The 22,479-nt window shown below is 48.7% G+C and overlaps 1 protein-coding gene across 1 annotated transcript in view; it reads left to right on the top strand.

Annotated features, from left to right (window-relative positions):
• The window catches only part of ntn4 (netrin 4), an 89,329-nt gene that overhangs the window by 44,247 nt on the left and 22,603 nt on the right, over window positions 1–22,479 (top strand). The window contains exons 4-6 of the mRNA XM_052033702.1: window positions 11,370–11,496; window positions 14,007–14,195; window positions 19,400–19,613. Coding sequence (XP_051889662.1) covers window positions 11,370–11,496; window positions 14,007–14,195; window positions 19,400–19,613 — 530 coding nt within the window. The remainder of the gene's footprint in view (window positions 1–11,369; window positions 11,497–14,006; window positions 14,196–19,399; window positions 19,614–22,479) is intronic.

The following is a 22,479-nucleotide window of genomic DNA, read 5'->3' as shown; positions in this document are numbered from 1 at the left end:
ATCACGGCTTGGTGTGGCAACTGCTCTGCCCAGGACCACAAGAAACTGCAGAGAGTTGCCAACACAGCCCAGCGCGTCACGGAAACCAGCCTCCCCTCCATGGACTCTGTCCATACCTCTCGCTGCCTTGGCGAAGCAGCCAGCGTAATCAAAGCCCGCACCCATCCAGATCATTCCCTCTTCCCTCCTCTCCCATCAGGCAGAAGATACAGGAGCCTGAGGGCACATTGAGGAGCCAGGCTCAAGGACAGCTTCTATCCCACGGTGATAAGACTATTGAACGGTTTCCTTATATGATGAGATGGACTCTTGACTTCCCTGTGGCTGTGACATTTTACTCTGTATTCTGTTATTGTTTTTACCCTGTACTGCCTCAATGCACTGTGTAATGAATTGATCAGTATGAACGGTATGCAAGACAAGTTTTTAACTGTACCTTGGTACAAGTGACAATAATGAACCAATTCTGTTCCTGAATTATTGAGTGTGGGTCTTCAGGCTCCTGTATCTCCTCCCTGATGGTAATAACACAAAGAGGGCATGTCCCGGGTGGTGAGGATCCTTTGTGATGAATGCCACCTTCTTGAGGCACCGCCTCATGAAGATGTCCTTGATGGTGGGGAGGGTTGTGCCCGTGATGGAGCTGGCTGAGTCTACAACCCTCTGCAGCCTCTTTCAATCCTACGCATTGGAGCCCCCATACCAGGCGGTGATGCAACCAGTCAGAATGCTCTCCACTGTACATCTGTAGAAATTTGCAAAAGTGTTTGGTGACATACCAAATATCCTCAAACTCCTAATGAAGTAGAGCTGCTGGTGAGCCTTCTTCGTGATTGCATCAATGTGTTGGGCCCAGGATAGATCCTCTGAATTGTTGACACCCAGGAACTTGAAGCTGCTCACCCTTTCCACCACTGACCCCTCAATGAGGAGTGGTGTGTGTTCTCCCGACTTCCCCTCCCTGAAGCAAAAACAAAAACTTCTGGATTGCTCTCAGTTCTGGGATTGGATGGGTGCTGGATTGGGAAGGTGCTGCATCAGAAGGTTCAGGATCAGAAGGTTCAGAATCAGGAGGTTCAGGATCAGAAGGTTCAGGATCAGGAGGTTCAGGATCAGAAGGTTCAGGACCAGGAGGTTCAGGATCAGGAGGTTCAGGACCAGAAGGTTCAGGACCAGAAGGTTCAGGACCAGAAGGTTCAAGATCAGGAGGTTCAGGATCAGGAGGTTCAGGATCAGAAGGTTCAGGATCAGGAGGTTCAGGATCAGAAGGTTCAGGACCAGAAGGTTCAGGATCAGGAGGTTCAGGGTCAGGAGCTTCAGGATCAGGAGGTTCAGGACCAGAAGGTTCAGGATCAGGAGGTTCAGGACCAGGAGGTTCAGGATCAGGAGGTTCAGGATCAGAAGGTTCAGGACCAGAAGGTTCAGGATCAGAAGTTTCAGGATCAGGAGGTTCAGGATCAGAAGGTTCAGGATCAGAATGTTCAGGACCAGAAGGTTCAGGATCAGGAGGTTCAGGACCAGAAGGTTCAGGATCAGGAGGTTCAGGATCAGGAGGTTCAGGACCAGGAGGTTCAGGATCAGGAGGTTCAGGACCAGAAGCTTCAGGACCAGAAGGTTCAGGATCAGAAGGTTCAGGATCAGGAGGTTCAGGATCAGGAGGTTCAGGACCAGAAGCTTCAGGACCAGAAGGTTCAGGATCAGAAGGTTCAGGACCAGTAGGTTCAGGATCAGGAGGTTCAGGATCAGAAGGTTCAGGATCAGGAGGTTCAGGATCAGAAGGTTCAGGATCAGAAGGTGCCAGAGTGGGAAGGTTCGGGATAGAAGCCCAGTGTGTGATTAGTCCAAAGACCATCACAAGCTTTTCTTCATTCTGAGACTGAGTCACGTTGGCCAGGCCAGCATTTATTGTCCATCTCTAACTGCTTTGTCAACCAGACCGCTTGAGACTAGAACCAAACATGTGTCAGACCGACTCAGTCCTCTGACAGAGGTCACTGAAGCAGTTGGATTGTACCTGGCACCTCTGTTGTCACTTTACTTAATACCAGCCTACAAATGGCCTGTTTTAAGTAATCCATGTTCCCACTGTGGAATTTGAACTCAGTAACTGCCTTGGTTCCACGATCACTTGAATCTGAGCTCTTGAATCCCTGCGATGTGGGAGTGTTTGTTAAAAGATGTTCCCCTCTTCCTGTTGCAAACTGTCTGGGTGAGGGTGGTGCTTTCAACAAGTGGCCTGTCTCTCCCACAGCAGCGTCTTTCTCAACTGCGAACGAAAGAAGCATTTCCTGTCAAGGGAACCCTGAGTATTGCGTAAAGCGATAAGTGTAAACATTAATTAGTGCAAGTGTGTTGAAAATGAAACATGAATTAATGCATGTGTTGAAAATGATCTCTGTAAGTTGGAGCTCATCCAAAGTTCTGATGATTACTCTTCACACTTCAGTCATGCCCTGCCAACCTAGACTAGCTCCCAGCTGCAATTTGCCCCTGCCTTTAAAGTATTTGCCTTTGTTGAGCCCTCCCTCTGTGCTCACTATCTCCACGACCTCCTCCAGCCCTAGTTCCCTCCAAGATCTTACCCCTGATTTTAACCACAGCCACGTGCTAAAGTGCCTTGGCCACAATACCCCAGAGTTCCCTTGCCAAACCTCCCTGCCTGTAAGATCTTTGATCGAGATTTTGGTCAAATTTTGTCCAATAATAGACACAAAAGAAAATAGGAACAGGATCAGACCTTTGAGTCTCCTTCACCATCCAATATGATCATGGCTAATCAGTTATCTCCTTACCACCCTCTCGCCATGCCTCTTGCATCTAGAAATTTATCTGCATCCTTCCTGTAGATACTCAGTGTTGCTCCCCACAGAGAATTTCACAGGTTCACCACTCTCTGAGTGAAGGAATTTCTCTTCACAGTCCTAAATGTCTTATCCTGACCCTCTGACCCCCTTGTTTTAGACGCACCGCTGGAGGAAACATCCTCCTCACATCCAGGCCCTCCAGCCTGTCTCACTCCTCCAGACTGTAGTTAAAAGCAAACCCCTCATCCCAATCTCTCCGCATATGGTGAGGATATTACTGGCTTGAGTTATAGGGAGAGGCTGAATAGGTTGGGGCATTTTTCCTGGAGCGAAGGAGGCTTAAGGGTGACCTTATAGAGGTTTATAAAACCATGAGGGGAGTAGGTAAGGGAGATGGTCACAGTCTTTTCCCAGGGTAGGGGAGCCTAAAACTAGAGAGCGGAGATATAAGGTGAGGGGGTAAAGGGGGCTTCAGGGGGCTAGTTTTTCACACAGAGGGTGGTGGGTATATGGAACGAGCTGCCAAAGAAAGTTGTAGAGGCGGGTACAATTACAACGTTTAAAAGATATTGAGACAGGTACATGGATAGGAAAGGTTTAGAGGGAAATGGGACAAATGCAAGCAAATGGGACCATTTCAGATAAACTTCTTGGTTGGCATGGGTGAGCTGGGCTGAAGGGCCTGTTTCTGTTTCGGCCGACATTTTATCCTGCTCTAAGATCTATCTAACCCTTCCCTCCCACATAGCCCTCCAACAAAGATAAACAAATCTTTGTTTAAAAAATGGTGAGGGCATAAATCCAAAGATTCGCCACCCTTTGAGTAAGGATATTTCTCTTCATTTCAGTCCAAAATGTCCAACCCTTTGTTCTGTGACGCAGTAGTTCCAGATTGGCCAGCCAGGGGAAACGTCCACCCGCAGCCATCCTGTCCAACACTCTATGAATTATGTGCTTTTCGATGTGGTCTTCTTTCATTCTTCTAAAGTCCACTTTCAGAAGGCTTTTAACATGTTCCCACATGAAAAATTAAAGCAGCTGGGAGTGAGCTTGATATACTGTCATGGATAGACAGCTCTTTGGCAGACAGGACACAAAGAATAGGAATAAATGGGTCCTTTTGCGAGTGACTAGCAGAGTACCACAGGGATCAGTACTGGGCTGCTCGGTCTCTCCTCGTACAACAGACCTGCCATCCCAGGAACCAGTCTTGTGAATCTCCTCTGCATGCCTTCCAGTGCAAGTGTATCCCTTTTAGGTAAGGCAACCAGAATTTCACACGATACTCCAGGTGTGATCTCATCAAGGGTCCAATAAGAGAAGAGGCAATATAAACCAGAAGGCGCAGTCTGGCAAGGAAGAGATCTGTGTGCATGTTTTGCTGGAAGTGGCAGGCAGATTGAGAAGGTGGTCGAAAAAAACGGATGAGATTGTGGACTTAGTAAATAGAGAGAAGGATCACAAGAGTACAAAGTGATGATTGACCTTCATAAAACGCCGGCTCTGTGACAGATGAAGTATTGTGCCCATTTCCAGACCTCACCCTTTCCGAAGGATGTCAAAGTCAAAGTCCAGTTTGTTGTCAGACGCACAAGTCCATGTGTGCACAGGTGCAATGAAAAACTTACTTGCAGCAGCATCACAGGCACAGAGCATCAGATAAGCAGCATTCACAAGAAAAGCATAAATGTAAATTATGCACAATTTTTACAAGAAAGAACACAATTAGAACAGAACAAAACAAAGTCCATTTTAGTGCAAAGTGATCAAGGTGGTCATGGTGTTGCTCAACTATAGTGATTAGGGTTCTTCAAGAACTGAATGATTGAAGTGAAGTAGCTGTTCTTGTGTGTGGGGCTTCAGGCCTCTGTGAAGGCTTTAGAGAGGGCGTGGAAGGGACTTACCAAAGTGATTCATGTGCTGGGGGACTTTAGTTATGTGGATGGACTGAGGCTGTGAGGGAATCTGACAGAGCTTTTAAAGACATGAAGTGTACAGAGTAGTTGGAGAAAAACTGTTCGCTCTGGCGGAGGGGAGATGGAATGACGGTGATTGGCAAAAGAAGCAGAAGTGAGACGAGGAAAGAATTTTCACTCAGTGAGTGGTTAACGTCCAAAATGCACTGCTGGGGAACCAGTGGAGGTCGATCTTACTGTGATGTTTAAAAGGGAGCTGAATAAATATCTGACAGGAAAGGATTTATGGTACTGTGTGGAGAGGGTGGATAGTGGGACTAGTGGATTGCCTTTTCATAGAACTGGTGTGGTCTCAAGGTCCAAATGACCGCCCTCCAATGCGGTGATTCAAGGTACGAAGGGAAAACTGGGAGAAAGATAAGAGGATGTTAAATTGGATTTTATATACTGCACTTCACTCTCCAGAGAGGTTTTAAGATATTTAACCAGCTTATAGAGATTAGCTTCACTTTGCTGATATGTAAGGGATGAGATTTGTGTTTACATTTCTTAGTTCAACAAAGCACTTACAATCTGAAAGCAGTGTTCATCAAATCATTCTGTCATTCTGTTGCTTAACTGTCATTTTAAAGAGACTGGGAGGTGTTCAGAATAAATAGTTGTATTTCAGAAATGCAGTTGTAAAATAATGCTGTCATGGTTTGGTGCGATTAATTTTTATTCATATTTTTGGGGTGTGGGTATTACTGGTAATGTCAGCATTCATTTCCCATCCCTGCTCGCTCTGCCAAATGCATCCTGCTTTTCCATGTATTGGTATTGGAATTGGTTTATTATTGTCACTTGTACCGAGGTACAGTGAAAAACTTGTCTTGCATACCGTTCATACAGATCAATTCATTACACAGTGCATTGAGGTCGTACACAGTGCATTGAGGTAGTACACAGTGTATTGAGGTAGTACACAGTGTATTGAGGTGGTACACAGTGCATTGAGGTAGTACAGAGTGCACTGAGGTAGTACAGAGTGTATTGAGGTAGTTCACAGTGCATTGAGGTAGTACAGAATGTATTAAGATAGTACACAGTGCATTCAGATAGTACACAGTGCATTGAGGTAGTACAGATTGCATTGAGGTAGTACACAGTGCATTGAGGTAGTACAGAATGTATTGAGATAGTACACAGTGCATTGAGGTAGTACACAGTGTATTGAGGTAGTACAGAGTGCATTGAGGTAGTACAGAGTGTATTGAGGTAGTACAGAGTGCATTGAGGTAGTACACAGTGTATTGAGGTGGTACACAGTGCATTGAGGTAGTACAGAGTGCACTGAGGTAGTACAGAGTGTATTGAGGTAGTTCACAGTGCATTGAGGTAGTACAGAATGTATTAAGATAGTACACAGTGCATTGAGGTAGTACACAGTGCATTGAGGTAGTACAGAATGTATTGAGATAGTACACAGTGCATTGAGGTAGTACAGATTGCACTGAGGTAGTACACAGTGCTTTGAGGTAGTGCACAGTGCATTGAGGTAGTACAGATTGCATTGAGGTAGTACACAGTGCATTGAGGTAGTGCACAGTGCATTGAGGTAGTACACAGTGCATTGAGGTAGTACAGAATGTATTGAGATAGTATACAGTGCATTGAGGTAGTACAGGGTAAAAACAATAACAGAATACAGAGTAACATGTCATGTTGTCCAGTGTCGCTGCTTCACCAGATTGGCATCTCACCTTTGGGTGTTCCTGGTGCAGCCCTAGACAAGCGGAAAGTCAAAGGTGTCAGAGTACCGAGAGGGAATGAGTAAGATCAGTGGTTCGTTAAGCAGCAGAGGAGAGCTGGTGGCTTCCCAATGCCCACCCACAACCAGGGGTGGGTGAGCTGGTGAACCGCCCTCCACCTCTGGTCGGCTCTGGATCTGGCTCTACAATGAACGAGGTTGTGGGAGATCGTGAGCAAAAAGTCCAAGAAGAAGGAAGATCACAGGGGAATCACATCAGGCTGCAGTGAGACCTGTAGCCCAGCCCCACCCACAAAATCTGGTCCGTCACCAGTGCTGGTCTGAGACCAGATTACGCGAGGTCTTTCATTGCTCAAGGAGCACGTTGTGAATACAACTCCTTCCCAGGTTACGACAGGGTTCCTGTGAACCGTTCTTAACCCGGACAGTCCCCAAGTCGGAAATGCGGCCATGATCTGAGTTCCCAGGCAGCAGAAGATGCCTGCAGCCCTCCAACACCAGGCTAATCCACCCCGCCGGTCTCCTAAACTCTCCATTGTGTGCGCGGGCTGTACATAAGATAGGCGTTGCTAACCTGGGCAGGACCTGTATTACATAGAACACAGAACAGTACAGCAGAGGAACAGGCCCTTCGGCCCACCATGTCTGCGCCAACCATGATGCCAAATTAAACTAATCTTTTCTGCCTGCACACAGTCCATATCCCTCCATTCCTTACGTACTCATGCGCCTATCTAAAAGCCTCTTGAATGCCGCTATCGTATCTGCTTCCACCACCACTCCGGCAGCGCATTCCAGGCACCCAGCACTGTGTAAAAAAAACTTGCCCCGCACATCCCCGTTAAACCTCCCTCCTCCCTCTCACCTTAAAGCTCTGCCCTCTAGTATTCAACGTTTCTACCCTGAGAGAAAGATTCTGACTCTCTACCCTATCTATGTCTCTTATAACTTTATAAACTTCTATCAGGTCTCCCCTCAGCCTCCGACGCTCCAGAGACAACACTCCAAGTGTGTCCAACCTCTCCCTATAGCTAATACCCTCCAATCCAGGCAGCATCCTGATAAACGTCTTCTGAACCCCCTCCAAAGCCTCCACATCCTTCCTGTAATGGGGCAACCAGAACTGGACGCAATACTCCAACTGTGGCCTAACCAGAGTTATATGCAGCTGCAACGTGACTTCCTGAATCTTATGCTCTATGCCCCGACCAATGAAGGCAAGCGTGTCATACGCCTTCTTTACCACCCTATCTACTTGTATTGCCACTTTCAGGGGGCTATGGACTTTGGACCCCAAGATCCCTCTGTACATCTGTGCTGTTTTAGTGAAGGGAAAGTCAGTGTCATTAAGGTCGAGACCTGTTTATAGCTCAGCACTGAATAATAGAACCATAGAACCCTACAGCACAGAAAACAGGCCATTCGACCCTTCTAGTCTGTGCCGAAACTTTATTCCACTAGTCCCATTGACCTGCACCCAGTCCATAACTCTCCAGACCTCTCCCGTCCGTGTATCTATCCAATTTATTCTTAAAACTTAAGAGTGAGCCTGCATTTACCACGTCAGATGGCAGCCCATTCCACACACCCACCACTCTCTGAGTGAAGACGTTCCCCCTAATGTTCCCCCTAAACCTTTCCCCTATCACCCTAAAGCCATGTCCTCTCGTGCTTATCTCTCCTAATCTAAGTGGAAAGAGCCTACTCGCATTAACTCTGTCTATACCCCTCATAATTTTGTAAACCTCTATCAAATCTCCCCTCGTTCTTCTGCACTCCAAGGAATAAAGTCCTAACCTGTTCAATCTTTCCCTGTAACTCAACTCCTGAAGTCCCGGCAACATTCTAGTAAATCTTCTGTGCACTCTTTCAATCTTACTGATATCCTTCCTATAGTTAGGTGACCAGAACTGCACACAATGGGGTTAGAGCCGATCACTAACAATCCGCTCCCACATCCATTGGCTCCCTCTGCAACCTTGGAGTCTTTGCCCACCAGAACATTGTCCTGCCCACCTCGTGGCCACTGTTACTTCTGAGGCTGAATAACACCTGGAAGACTTCTGGAATAACACCCCAGTGCAGGATGATGCTTACCTGCAGCTGCTGGCACTGAAAATATTATCGTATCCAGCAGCAACAAGGAGAAGGACATCAAGGGTCCCCGTGACATCACAGGAATGCTTGGCGATAATACACAAAAAGCATAGTGAAGGAATGCTCCGCTCTTGCAAAGCGTGACTCAGACGTTCCGTATTCTCGTCTGCCTGGACATGCCTCAGAATCCTTCGCTGCCACTGGATCAGAATCCTGGAACTCACTCCCAGGCAGTACAGCGAAAGATCCTTCACCACACCGGCTGCTGGAGATTAAGGAACCCCACCCGAGCCTTCCACAGGGTAACCAGGGATTGGACAATAAATGCCAGCCTTATCGTAAGCTGGGAACAATCCGTCCATCCAGTCCACCAGAAATCTGACGTTGGCTAAAATAACCCTGATGGTTAATGTGTAATGATGGATTGAATGGCCATTTCCTGTACAAACTATTCCCATATTCAACTGAGGTGAAAACAAAATATTTAACGTGCTGATGGACTGCGGTGATTAACTACATGATAAAAATAATAATCTCCCGCCATCTCAAAAACAGTTTGTGTTAAGTCAGCTGCACTCTAATCCATGTCTGTTTTTGAAGAAGATGTTATGAGCAATAATGTGCAGCTATGGTTTGGTTTCAGAGTCAAAAATGCATAACAGAGTTTCAGGGGAACCAGGAAAGCAGTCTGTTGCTTCCCCGGTCCGTTGGCCTGGCTGGCTACCTGCCAGTGCACCCACAGAGCTGTCCGTCATTCCACTTCAACAATCCATCCGGCTGTGGAGGGGCGATTACGGCAAACGAGAGTGGCTGAGAAAGCCTCTTCGTTGTGCACCGTGTGTGAGTTACCATGAGACGCACAAAATCCTTTTCCTGCCTTCCGCCGCCCTTCGAGTCCCCCTCTTCCACCCACTTTGTCCCTCAGTTGACAGCTGAGGCTTGAACCTGCTGGTTTAACCCTGGTCTAGAACTCAAGAGAGGATGAATTAAGGTCCGACCCAGACAAATGGATTCCATGAGTCATTAGGGCATGTTGTTACGATGACCGTGAGCAATGGCAGATGGGTATATTACCTGACTGCTTGACTCATGTCCGGCAGTGAAGAAGACCTGACGTCCCATCCATTGCCCAAGTCGTTCCAGTCTTGGTGACCCCAAGGCATCCAAGTCTTATTGCCCCATAACTCAAAAGCTTGTGGGTTCAATCCCCACTCCCAAAGTGAACACATAGTCCAGAGTGAACCTGCCGGCAGTTCTAAGCAACTGCTGCATTATTGGAGGTGTGATATTAAACTGAGGCCCCACTACCCACTGAGATGGACGTAAGACACCAAGGCACCATTTGGAATATGAGAGAGCTCTTCCCAGTCTTCTGCCCGATACTTGAAAAACACGATGACGCTGGAGGAACTCAGCAGGCCAGGCAGCATCCATGCAGAAAAGCAGGCGGTCAACGTTTTGGGTCAGGACCCTTCTTCAGGACCCTTCTTGCCCCATGAAGCTCATATCCTCGTACTTGGACACTATCCTGTCCCCCCTGGTCCAATCCCTTCCCACCCACATCCGTGACACATCACACGCTCTCCAACTCTTCCATAGCTTTAAGTTCTCCGGTACGCACAACCTCATCTTCACCATGGACGTCCAGTCCCTATATACCTCCATTCCTCATCATGATGGCCTCACCGCCCTCCGCTTCTTTCTTGACCAGAGATAGAAACAGTCCCCTTCCACAAATACTCTCCTCCGCCTGGCTGAATGTGTCCTCACCCTTAACAGCTTCACTTTCGATTCCTCTCACTTTCTACAGACCAAGGTCGTAGCCATGGGCACTCGCATGGGCCCCAGCTATGCCTGCCTCTTCATTGGCTACACTGAACAGTCTCTGTTCCAAGCCTACTCCGGCCCCATTCCTCAACTCTTTCTCCGCTATATCGACGACTGCATTAGTGCCAGCTCTTGTACCCATGCGGAGCTCGACAGGTTCATAAATTTCGCCACTAATTTTCACCCTGCTCTCCAATTCACTTGGACTATCTCTGACACCTCTCTCTCCTTGCTCAATCTTTCCATCTCCATCTCAGGAGATTCCTTATCTACTGGCCCGTTGTTTCTCTAGCATTTCTTCCTGATACTTGTGCCTCAACCAAATCTCATCACAACAGGATCATCCCCACATCGCTGACCATGGGAGCTTAGAGTCATAGAGTCCTACACCATGGAAACAGGCCCTTTGGCCCAACTCGTCCATGCCGACTGTGTTGCCCAGCGAGCTTGTCCCGTCTGCCCGCGTTTGGCCCATAGCCCTCTAAACCTCTCCTGTCCATGTACTTATCCAGATGGCTTTTAAGTGTTGCTAATGTGCCCGCCTCAACCACTATTTCTGGGAACTCATTCCAAATACGCACCACCCTTTGCATGAAGAAGCTGCCCCTGATGTCCCTTTTAAATCTCTCGCCTCTGATCTTAAACTTATGCCCTCTTGTTTTTAGCACCCCCTCCCTGGAAAAAAAGACCATGAGCTTTCACTCTGTCTATGCTCCTCTTGATCTTATACACCTCTATCAGGTCACCCCTCCATCTCCTACATTCCAGGGAATCAGCTTGTTCATAAATTGACCGCTGTTCTTTCAAGATTATCACAGTAACTATGCTTCAGTAGTACTTAATTCACAGTAAAGTACTTTGGAATGATCTGAGGCCATGAAAAGTGTTATAGAAATGCAAGCTTCCTTTCAGACTGCCACTGACTGGTCACCTCAGTCCCCAGTTGACTTGGTTCTCCCTTCCTTTCTGTGGCAGATCCATGGCAGGTGTATCTGTGAGCACAACACGATGGGTGAGCACTGCGGGAGCTGTGCGCCCCTGTATAACGATCGGCCTTGGAGACCTGCAGACGGGAAGAAGGGAGTGGCGAACCAGTGCCAAAGTAAGTCAGGAGACGGTCCTGGTTCTCTGCGGGTCTTCTCAGAGGGGATTTACAGCAATGGTGTCGGGAATGATAAGATAAGATATCTTTATTGGTCACAAGTACATTGAAACACACAGTGAAATGCATCTTTTGCACAGAGTGTTCTGGGGGGCAGCCCGCAAGTGTCGCCACGCTTCCGGCGCCAACATAGCACGCCCACAACTTCCTAACCCGTACGTCTTTGGAATGTGGGAGGAAACCGGAGCACCCGGAGGAAACCCACGCAAGGCACGGGGAGAACGTACAAGCTCCTTACAGGCAGCGGCGGGAATTGAACCCGGGTCGCTGGCGCTGTAATAGCGTTACGGTAACCGCTGCACTACCGTGCCTGCCCTTCTACACTACCTATGCCTGCCCTAAGGGACCTCAGGTGTGTGGAGAGAGTGTTAGGGGCAAGGAGACGATTAACGAAAAGTTCCGCCGGGATCTTCCATATTGAAGGTCGTCGGTAATGGGGGAATCTGCAGCAGGAGGAGAGGCAGCAACCACAGGGGTGCACCAGCAGGAGTGCCAGCCAGAGCAGCACTCTGGGACGGAGTGTTTCAGTGACACAGTGGGCACCCCTGAGAGGCTGGGTCTGTTCTCCCCGGAGTGGAGGAGGTTGAAGGGGACATGATTGGGGTACATAAAATGATGAGGGGTTTAGATAGGATAGACTTCTCCCCAGCTCAGAGATAGATTTAAGGTAAGGAGGAAGAGATTTAGAGGGGAACTGAGGGGGACCTTATCTCACGCAGAGAGTGGTGAGGACCTGGAACACACTGCCGGAGAGAGGGGTGGAAGCAGAGTCGCTGACAGCAGTTGTCTCGATGAGCACTTGACCCCGTCGAGGCTCAGAAGGTCACGGGCCAAGTGCTGGGAGAGGGATTGATGCAGATGGGTGCCCAGTGGTTCGTGTGGACCTAGTGGTCCGAATGGCCTGCTTTCCGTCCCGTTTGACTCTCTGGCTCTACGAGGAAGGTCACCAAGCACGAGGGTGCATTAGGAGGAGTGTCAGTGGGCCCCTCAGGGGACCGTGTGTGTCTTGGACGGTGAGAATGCCATTCTTCTCTGAAGTGTTGCGTGTGCGTTTAGGGGGTGTTTTTCCCTGCTGTGTTGTGTGTGCATTTAGCGGGTGTTTAGTTCGCGTTATTTTGCTGTAGTTATGTAGATGCTAAGTTGTTTTCCTCTCTTCTGTATTAGTTGTAGTACTTTGACACTGGTTGTCCTTTTGTAGTGCCTTTAGCTAATAAACATTTGTATTAAAAAAAAAGGAGGGTCAACCAGAGCAGCAATCTAGGAGGGCCCTCCCCACCTCCTCACCTTGGACCTTCTTCCTCCCCCCCACCCCCACCCCTCTAACCTCCAGGAGCCCCCTCGCCCACCACCCTGACACCCCTCACCTCACATCCCGACCATGGACTCCTGACCACCATCCTCCCCTGCCGCTCTGACCCTGATCTCCAAACCCTCAGCACCCTGACCCCAGACCCTGACTCACACCCCTCACCACCCCACCCAAGCCCCTCGCCTTCCTGACAACCCCCACCCCCCAACTTAACACTGCCCCTTACCTTCCCCCCTGACCAAGGTGCCCTTCCCATTGCTCCTGGAGCCACACAAAGCATTCAGTTGGTGGCTAGCGAGTGGTTGATGGGATCCAAGTGCAGTGAAAGGATGTCCTTAAAACGCCAGCCTCTGACTCCCCCACACCATCCCTACACACAGCGTGACCCACTTTCATCAGTACTGATGCAGTAATATCAGAGTCAGGTTTATTGTCACTGAAATTTGTTGTTTTGCGGCAGCAGTACAGTGCAAAGACATAAAATTACTATAAATTACAAAGATAAATAGTGCAAAACAAAAGGAATAATGAGGTAGTGTTCACGGGTTCATGGACAGTTCAGAAATCTGATGGCGGAGGGGAAGAAGCTGTTCCCGAATCGCCGAGTGTGGGTCTTCAGGCTCCTGTACCTCCTCCCCGATGGTAGTAACGAGAAGAGGGCATGTCCCGGATGGTGAGGGTCCTTAGTGATGGATGCCGCCTTCTTGAGGCACCACCTCTTGAAGAAGTCCTCGATGGTGGGGAGGGTTGTGCCCGTGATGGAGCTGGCTGAGTCTACAACCCTCTGCAGCCTCTTTTGATCCTGCACATTGGAGCCTCTGTACCAGGCGGTGATGCAACCAGTCAGAATGCTCTGCACTGTACATCTGTGGAAATTTGCAAGAATCTTTGGTGACCTCAGGATAAACTTCAAGCAGGATTAGTGGTTAAAGAAATTGGGAATGAAGTGAGATGAGAATAGTGTGTTTGCACAGGGTAAGGACATCATTTGTGTGGAAGGATAACGCCCTGGATGCCTGTTTCCATGGGGTGTTTCTGTATTCTTCAGATGAAAATCAATCATTTAATTTCTTGCACATTTTACTCCTTTCTGCCTGCCTTGAAAGGGTTTTAACTCTTATTGTCTTTTCCCTTGTGACAGAATGCAATTGCAATGGCCATGCACAAAGCTGTCATTTTGACCTCGGTGTGTGGCTGGCATCGGGTAATCACAGCGGCGGAGTGTGTGACAACTGTGAGCACAACACGGAGGGGCATCACTGCCAACAGTGCCAGCCGGGCTTCTACAGGAACCTCAGGGTACCACCCTCTGCCCCAGACACCTGCCTGCGTAAGAGCCTTCCTGGTTTCACTTCTAGTACAAATGCATTCCCCCACGTCTGTCCATCCAACCTTTGGGGGTCCAAATCAGAAGGAAAATTGCATTAACATGGCTATTTAGATAAGATAAGATATCTTTAGTAGTCACATGTACATCGAAACACACAGTGAAATGCATCTTTTGCATAGTGTTCTGGGGGGCAGCCCACAAGTGTTGCCACGCTTCCAGCGCCAACATAGCATGCCCACAACTTCCTAACCCGTACGTCTTTGGAATGTGGGAGTAAACCGGAACACCCGGAGGAAACCCGTGTGGACACACAGGGAGAACGTACAAACTCCTTACAGACAGTGGTTGGAATTGAACCCGGGTCGCTGGGGCTGTATTGACATTTACGCTAACTGCTACACTACTGTGAGCAGCTGATCCCCTTATTTCTTCTTTATTGATATATAACTTAATAAAGTAGCTGTGAGCTGAATGTTGGAGATTATTTGAATGATGGTCATGGTCAATTTAAGAGGGACCAAGCAAGAAACCTCACTGGGTTTTGAGGAGGAGCTAGGAAGGATTTAGAGTGAGTTCCGTGGGAATGGTGAGGACTGGTTGGACCAGAAGGAGCAAGGGTGAAAATTTTCATTTGCCAGGAACATGCTTGAAAGTTGATAGAAAATAAACCTAGGTGTTGTGTGAAAGGAGGTGTCAAGTTGCTATCGGTTGTGTTACGCTGGGCACGATCCTGTATCAACCCTGCCTGGAGCTGTTACTCTGCGATCACATTCAGGTCCCAAGTGCACATCAACCTGGAAGGAACATAGGTGGGAAGCACTGAGGCTCGTTTGGTTTGCCTTCACCATCCAATGCTACAGTATTGGGATTGGTTTATTATTGTCACTTGTACCGAGGTACAGTGAAAAGCTTGTCTTGTGTTCCAATCGTACAGGTCAATTCATTACACAGTGCAGTTACACTGAGTTAGTACAGAGTGCATTGATGTAGTACAGGTAAAAACAATAACAGCACAGAGTAAAGTGTCACAGCTACAGAGAAAGTGCAGTGCAATAAGCTGCAAGGTCACAATAAGGTAGATCGTGAGGTCAGAGTCCATCTCATCGTATAAGGGAACCGTTCAATAGCCTCATCACAGTGGGGTAGAAGCTGTCCTTAAGTCTGGTGGTCCGTGCCCTCAGGCTCCTGTATCTTCTGCCTGAGGGAAGAGGAGAGAGGATGACCCAGGTGGGTGGGGTCTTTGATAGGAACTAATCTCTTCCATACTTGCTTTGGGAATCTAGGCAGTTCCTCTCACCCCGTTGTCCCTCCATGCTTCTTCCCAGAAAGTTATTTCACGTAAAAGATAAATTCCATATCTGATTCCAGAGCCTCATAAATGGGGAAAATCACACCCACAGCAAAAATACCATGTGCCCCAGGACAGCGGCTAAGAGCAAACTATTTAAAATATTTAAACCAGAGCAGAATATCCACCTTGCCTTCCCTCTCCCCCTCTCCTCCAGCCCATTTCTTATCAAGGAGCAAACTACCCCAGCTCTCACTTTCCGAAACTGTAAACTACAGAGTGATTGGAAACACTGGGGGAACTTGCTGAATCTCTGTCGATCCCTGGGTTAGCTGGAGGACAGTGTCCACTGAGGGAAATGGTGCAGTCTGTACAGGATCATGAGACCAGGAGGGAGCCAGCCAGGTCCGCAAGCTATTTTTGCCTGTCCATGTTCCTTCCTTTGCTCTATATCTCCTGTTAGATCCACCCAATAAAATTCTGTTGGACACAGTCCTGGAAGCACCAGTTGTTCCTCAGCTTTCATGATCATCTGAAGAAGAGAACTGGATATTTTCCACTCTCTTTACATGGAAAAATGCCTCCTGCTATCACCATCGAGTAGGATCTATCAATGGGGTATAGAAGAAAGGACGTCATACTAAACCTTTATAAAACACTGGTCCCGCCTCAACTGTGTTCAATTCTGGTCACCTCATTATCAGAAGATGTAGGAAGCATCAGCAAGGGTCCAGAAAAGAATTATGAGAGTGGGTCCTGGGGTGAGGGACAGTTACAAGGACAGATTAGTGAGGCTGGGAATGATCCCTTTGAAGAGAAAGAGAGATCTTGTAGAAGTATACGAAGTGGTGAGGGGTCTGGACAGAGTGGACAGTGAGTGGAGGACTAGAGGCCACAAGTGTAAACTAAAGGCAAAAAGAAAGAGGAGTTACACGGGGAAGAACTTCTTTGTGCGTGGCGTGGCTGGAATTTGCCACGCTGTACCTGCAGGTGGGATGGAGGCAGGTTCTATAGGAAAGGTGTTATTAAACTGGAAATAGTGCAGAAAGGATTTACAAGGATGTGGCCAAGAATCAAGGGACCGAGTTATAGGGAGAGGTTGGACAGGCTAGGACTTTATTCCTTGGAGTGTAGGAGACTGAGAGGTGATCTTATTGAGGTGTATAAAATCTGAAATTAAAACGGAAAATGCTGGAAACACAGTCTCTCTTCCCACAGGTGCAGACAATCTGCTGAACACCTCTGACATTTTCTACTTTTATCTCAAAAATAATTTGTGCTTGTTTCTGCTGCCACTGTTGAACAGGATTACAGGTCAAGGTCGAGTTTATTGTCATCTGCACAAGTCCATGTACGCACAGGTGCAATGGAAAACTTACTTGCAGCAGCATCACAGGCACATAGCATCAGATAAGAAAAACATCTTCACAAGAAAACCATGAATTAAACATAAGTTATACACAATTTTTACAAGGAAGAACAAAATGACAACAAAAAAAAGTCCATCTTAGTGCCAAGTGATCAAAATGGCCATAGTGTTGCTAAACTGTACTGATTGGGTTGTGCCGGTTGGTTCAAGAACCGAATGGTTGAAGGGAAGTAGCTGTTCTTGAACCTTGTGGTGTGGGACTTCAGGTTTCTGTACCTCCTGCCCGATGGTAGCGGTGAGAAGATGCCACGGCCCGGATGGTGGGGATACTGTTTCTCTGGAACTCTGAGCTCTATAAGCCCCTCATGTCCAGCCAGCACTGACAACTAATATTAAACCTTTTGGCTCTCGTCAAGCGGATATGCTAATTTACTGCTGACACAAGTCTCAGTCCACTTTGGGACAGTAGTTTAGTGGTTATCAAACCGCAAGGAAAGTGAGAATAGGAATTCGGTATTTTTTAAATCTTAAAATGAAAATCAAAATATAAAATCAGTAAGTAATTTTTTTTAAAAAGTTGGTTATTGTAAGAGTCCCATTGGTTCTCTGGTGTTCTTTATAGAGGGATATCCACTGTCTTTGGCCTGATAGAAGTTTATAAAATTATGAGAGGCATAGATAGGGTAGACAGACGGAATCTTTTTCCCAGGGTAGAAATGTCAAGTACTAGAGGATATGCGTCTAAGGAGAGAGGGGGCAAGTTTAAGGGAGATGTGCGGGGCAAGTTTTTTACGCAGAGAGTGACGGGTGCCTGGAACGGGCTGCCAGGGGTGGTGGTGGAGGCAGATACAATAGTGGTGTTTAAGAGGCTGTTAGACACATGACATGCAGGGAACAGAGGGATATGGATCATGTACAGGTGGAAGGGACTTAGTTTGGTGCAGACATCGTGGGCCCAGGATGCTGTTCCTGTGCTGCACCGTTCTATGTATATTTTTGTACCCAGAGCAGCTGATAATTATTACTGTTAGTGTTAACACTCCCCTGAACTAACCCAGAAATGTAAACATCTCAAACTATCTCAAGAAGACAAAGGTCGGGCAATGAAGGCTTTTTTCTCTCCAGCGACACCCACATCCTTTGAATATTTATTTAAAAAAAATACTAAATTAGCAATCACTCTGTGGCAGGATTTGCTGCCTCCTGCACATCCACCGTGTCACATGATGGAGCAAACTCCCACCCCAGGGCAGCCATTGTGTTACATTACATGAAACGGCTGCTCACCAAGTGCTGGTAAATGGGATTAGTATAGACAGGCATTCGATGGTTGGCATGGATGGGATGGGCTGAAGGACCTGTTCCTGTGCTGTGTGACTCTATCACGCTATCAAATCAAGTCAAGCTGAGCTTATTGTCATGTTCACAAGTGCGGTGAGGTACAGCTACAATGGAAGACTTGCTTGCAGCAGCATCAGAGGCATGTAGGCACAGACAGCACACAGAACATAAATTATACATGAATTATACAAGACAGTGAGGAGATGGAGAAAAAAGGCTGTGCCAAAACAAGACCTTAGTGCAAAAAAACAAAGACCCAATCAGTGACAAGTCCACGGTGGTGCAAGAGGGGGTCCGTAGTGTTCCATCGCCGAGGTAGGGGTTGGGGCTGTGCAGGTCGGTTCAAGAACCTGATGGCTGTAGGAAAGTCGCTGTTCCTGAACCTGGTGGTGTGGGACTTCAGGCTTCTGTACCTCCTGCCCGATGGTAGCAGTGAGAAGATGGCATGACCCGGCTGGTGGGGATCTTTGATGATAGATGCCACCTTCTTGAGGCAGTGCCTCCTGTAGATGTTGTCGGCGGTGGAGAGGGCTGTGCCCGTGACAGACCGGGCTGTGTCCACTACTGTCTGCAGCCTCTCGCGTTCCTGTGCATTGGAATTGCCGTACCAGGCCATGATTTGCTGGCATACCAAATCTCTTTAAGCTGCTAAGAAAGTAGAAGTACTGGTGTGCCTTCTTCATGATTGCATCTGTCTGCTGGGCCCAGGACAAGTCATCCGAGATGTTAACGCCCAGGAATTGTTTACCCTCTTCACCTCTGACCCATCAATGAGAATTCTTACATGGTCTCCCGACTTCCCCTTTCTGAAGTCAGCGATTAGCTCCTTTGTTTTGTTGACGCTGAGCGAGAGGTTGTTGTCGTGGCCCCACTCAACCAGGTGTCCTATCTCCCTCCTGTACACTGACTCGTCACCACCCATGATTCAGCCAACAACAGCGGTGTTGTTAGCGAATTTATAGACGGTATTGTGGATAGTTGTAGATGGTGGACGGTGTCCACCTATGCAAGTTGGGACTGTGTTGTGACGAAGGCACAACTGAGTGAGATACACAGCAGATAAATGTGTTCTGGTTGGAAAATGTCAGATTTTGTAGCAAGATAGACACTGACCATCAGCGTGGGGGTGTGCTCCGTGTCCCGCTGACTGAGGTTCGTGAATGAGTGCCTTGAACGTCTCCTCACTCTCTCTCTGTTTCTCTCTAGCCTGCTCCTGCCATCTTGTTGGCTCCACCACCGTGCTCCTGATGCCGGCCCCGCCCTGTGACCCCGACACCGGTCACTGTCTGTGTAAGCCCGGTGTGGCCGGACCCCACTGTGACAAGTGTCTGTTGGGATACTGGGGTCTTGGAGAATATGGCTGTCGACCATGTGACTGCGCAGGGAGCTGTGACCCTTACACTGGGGACTGTACTGGCAGGTGGGTACAGTGTACGGGTTATCGTTCTACATAATTCAGGTGGGTACAGTGTACGGGTTATCGTTCTACGTAACCCAGGTGGGTACAGAGTAGCTCAGCTCATTGGTACAGGTCGTTCTCCATAACCCTGCTTAGAAGATACAATTGTTTCTGAGGGTGTGTGACCGATGTAAAGTGTGTCCAATGAGTTTTTAACCTTTAAGTCCATTGCAGAGTCTGCACACTGACGGAAGTGAGATCCAAGGTTTCAAACAATCTTTTGAGGGGCTCTTCACAGAACCCCCCACACCCTCCTCACAGACCCCACAGCCCCCTCAGAGACACCCCCACACCCTCTTCACAGACCCCCCCACACCTCCTCAGACCACACACCCTCCTCACAGACCCCACAGCCCCCTCACACACACCCCCACACCCTCTTCACACACACCACCATACCCCCCTCACAGACCCCACCACACCACCCTCACAGACCCCACCACACCACCCTCACAGACCCCACACCCTCCTCACAGACCCCCCAACACCCTCCTCACGGACTCCCCCTACACCCTCCTCACGGACCCCACAGCACCCTCACAGACCCCCCCACACTCTCCTCACAGACCTCACACCCCCCTCACAGAACCCCCTCACACCCCCTCACAGACCGCCCAACATCCTCCTCATAGAACCACCCACACCCTCCTCACAGACCCCACACCCTCCTCACAGACCCCCCAATATCCTCCTCACAGACCCCCCCACACCCTCCTCACAGACCCCACACCCCCCTCACAGACCCCCCCACACCCTCCTCACAGACCCCCCAACATCCTCCTCACAGACCCCCCCACACCCTCCTCACAGACCCCACACCCTCCTCACAGAACCCCCCACACTCCCTCATAGACCCCCCACATCCTCCTCACAGACCCCCCCACACCCCCCTCACAGACCCACCACACCTCCCTCACAGACCCCCCACACCCCACTCACAGACCCCCCACACCCCCCACAGACCCCACACCCCCCTCACAGACCCCCCACACCCCCCTCACAGACCCCCACACCCTCCTCACAGACCCCCCCACACCCCTCTCACAGACCTCCCCACACCCTCCTCACAGACCCCCCCACAGCCCCTCACAGAACCCCCCACACCCCACTCACAGACCCCCCACACCCCCCACAGACCCCACACCCCCCTCACAGACCCCCCACACCCCCCTCACAGACCCCCACACCCTCCTCACAGACCCCACAGCCTCCACAACGCATTGTTACGCAGGTTAAAATTAAAACCCAAACCCAACCTAACCCTCAGGGCATAACCTATTCGATGCCCGACCTGACCTCAACTCGCAGAGTGGGTCAGTGGTGGGGCTGTATCCTGGACCGCGGTAAACCTTACCACGCGCTGGAAGTCTTAAACCAGCAGTTACCGCTCACGACATCCTTGATCTGCAAACTCAGAGGCCGTGAGTTTAATGTCACCACAGTGACTGGAGCAGGATTCAGTACTTCTAGGTGTCCTGAGGGAAAATGATCATCAAAGACGAAAACCTCCCTCGTTCACTGATGCCCTCAGTGAAGGGAGCTGCTGTGGGTGAGACACACACACAGCTCGGCGCCATACCATGTGTTAACTCAGTGTGCCCTGAAGCTGTCTGAATTACTGGGCAGTAGACGGAACTGGAGGAACGTGTCAGCGAGAAAAGGCCATTTGGCCCCTTTTACCTATACCCTCAATCACCTGCCAGGACTGACCCTTACGGTCCCTGGTTCCCTCCAGCTCGACATCCTCACCCCAACAAATATTCTGACCTCAACACCGAAACTTTTGCTTGATCCCAGCAGGCACAACATTTTGGGAAGAGAATTCCACTGCCCCTTGACCAAACAAAGTGCTTCCTAATTTCCCTTCTGAATGGATTAGGTGTAATTTTAAGTTTCTGTCCCATTGTTCTGAATTCCCTTGACAGAAAATAATATCAAATACCATTTTAATTTAAATTATTTCTTATTCTTCCGCGTTCAAAGGAATACTGAGCAAGCTACAGCAGCCTGACTAACAATTGAACCCTCTCAGTCCCAGCATCATTCTGGTGCGTCCAAGACCAACGTATCCTCCTGAAGTGCTGCGTCCAGAAATAAAAGCAGCATTCATAGAGTCGTAGGGAGATGCAGCACAGAAACAGGCCCTTCGGCCCACGGAGTCCATGCCGACCATCAGCCACCCAGTGACAGTAATCCTACATGATCTCCCCACGTTCCCCTGAACTCCCCCCAGACTCCACCACACACTTGATGCACTTTACGGCGGTCAATTAACCTGCCAGTCCTCACGTCATTGGGCTGTGGGAGGAAACCGGAGCACCCGGAAGAAACCCACACGGTCACAGGGAGAACGTGCAAACTCCACACAGACAGCAGCCGAGGTCAGGATTGAACCCGGGTCTGTGGCGCTGTGAGGCTGCGGCTCTTCCCACTGCACCCCTATGCAGCCTAACTCCGAATGGGTCTGACTAAGGATCCATACAGCAGGGCAGCATATCTTCCCCTGTATCTTCGGTATGTCTGTGGGCTCGTTGGTGTTGTTACTTGTATTAGTGAATAATTAAATTGAATTATCAACAGAACACTGTCTATAGAAGGCAGTAACTTTCAACTAACCAGCAGTGTATTGTACAGTACTGCATCAAAGTCATACCACGTGGTACATACTGTTCTCAAGGTACACTTCCACTAGTATGCACTACACTGCTTCTACTTTAACAAAAAGAAATAAACTCATACAAACCATTGCCGATTTATGTACATAAAATTACACTATCGGTTATCTGTTTTCTTCAATGCGTAGTTGTAAACTCATTCAATCTCTCGG

Source organism: Pristis pectinata, chromosome 19 (assembly GCF_009764475.1).
Source record: "Pristis pectinata isolate sPriPec2 chromosome 19, sPriPec2.1.pri, whole genome shotgun sequence".
Lineage (NCBI taxonomy): Eukaryota > Metazoa > Chordata > Chondrichthyes > Rhinopristiformes > Pristidae > Pristis > Pristis pectinata.
This window is presented reverse-complemented; position numbering and strand designations above follow the sequence as displayed.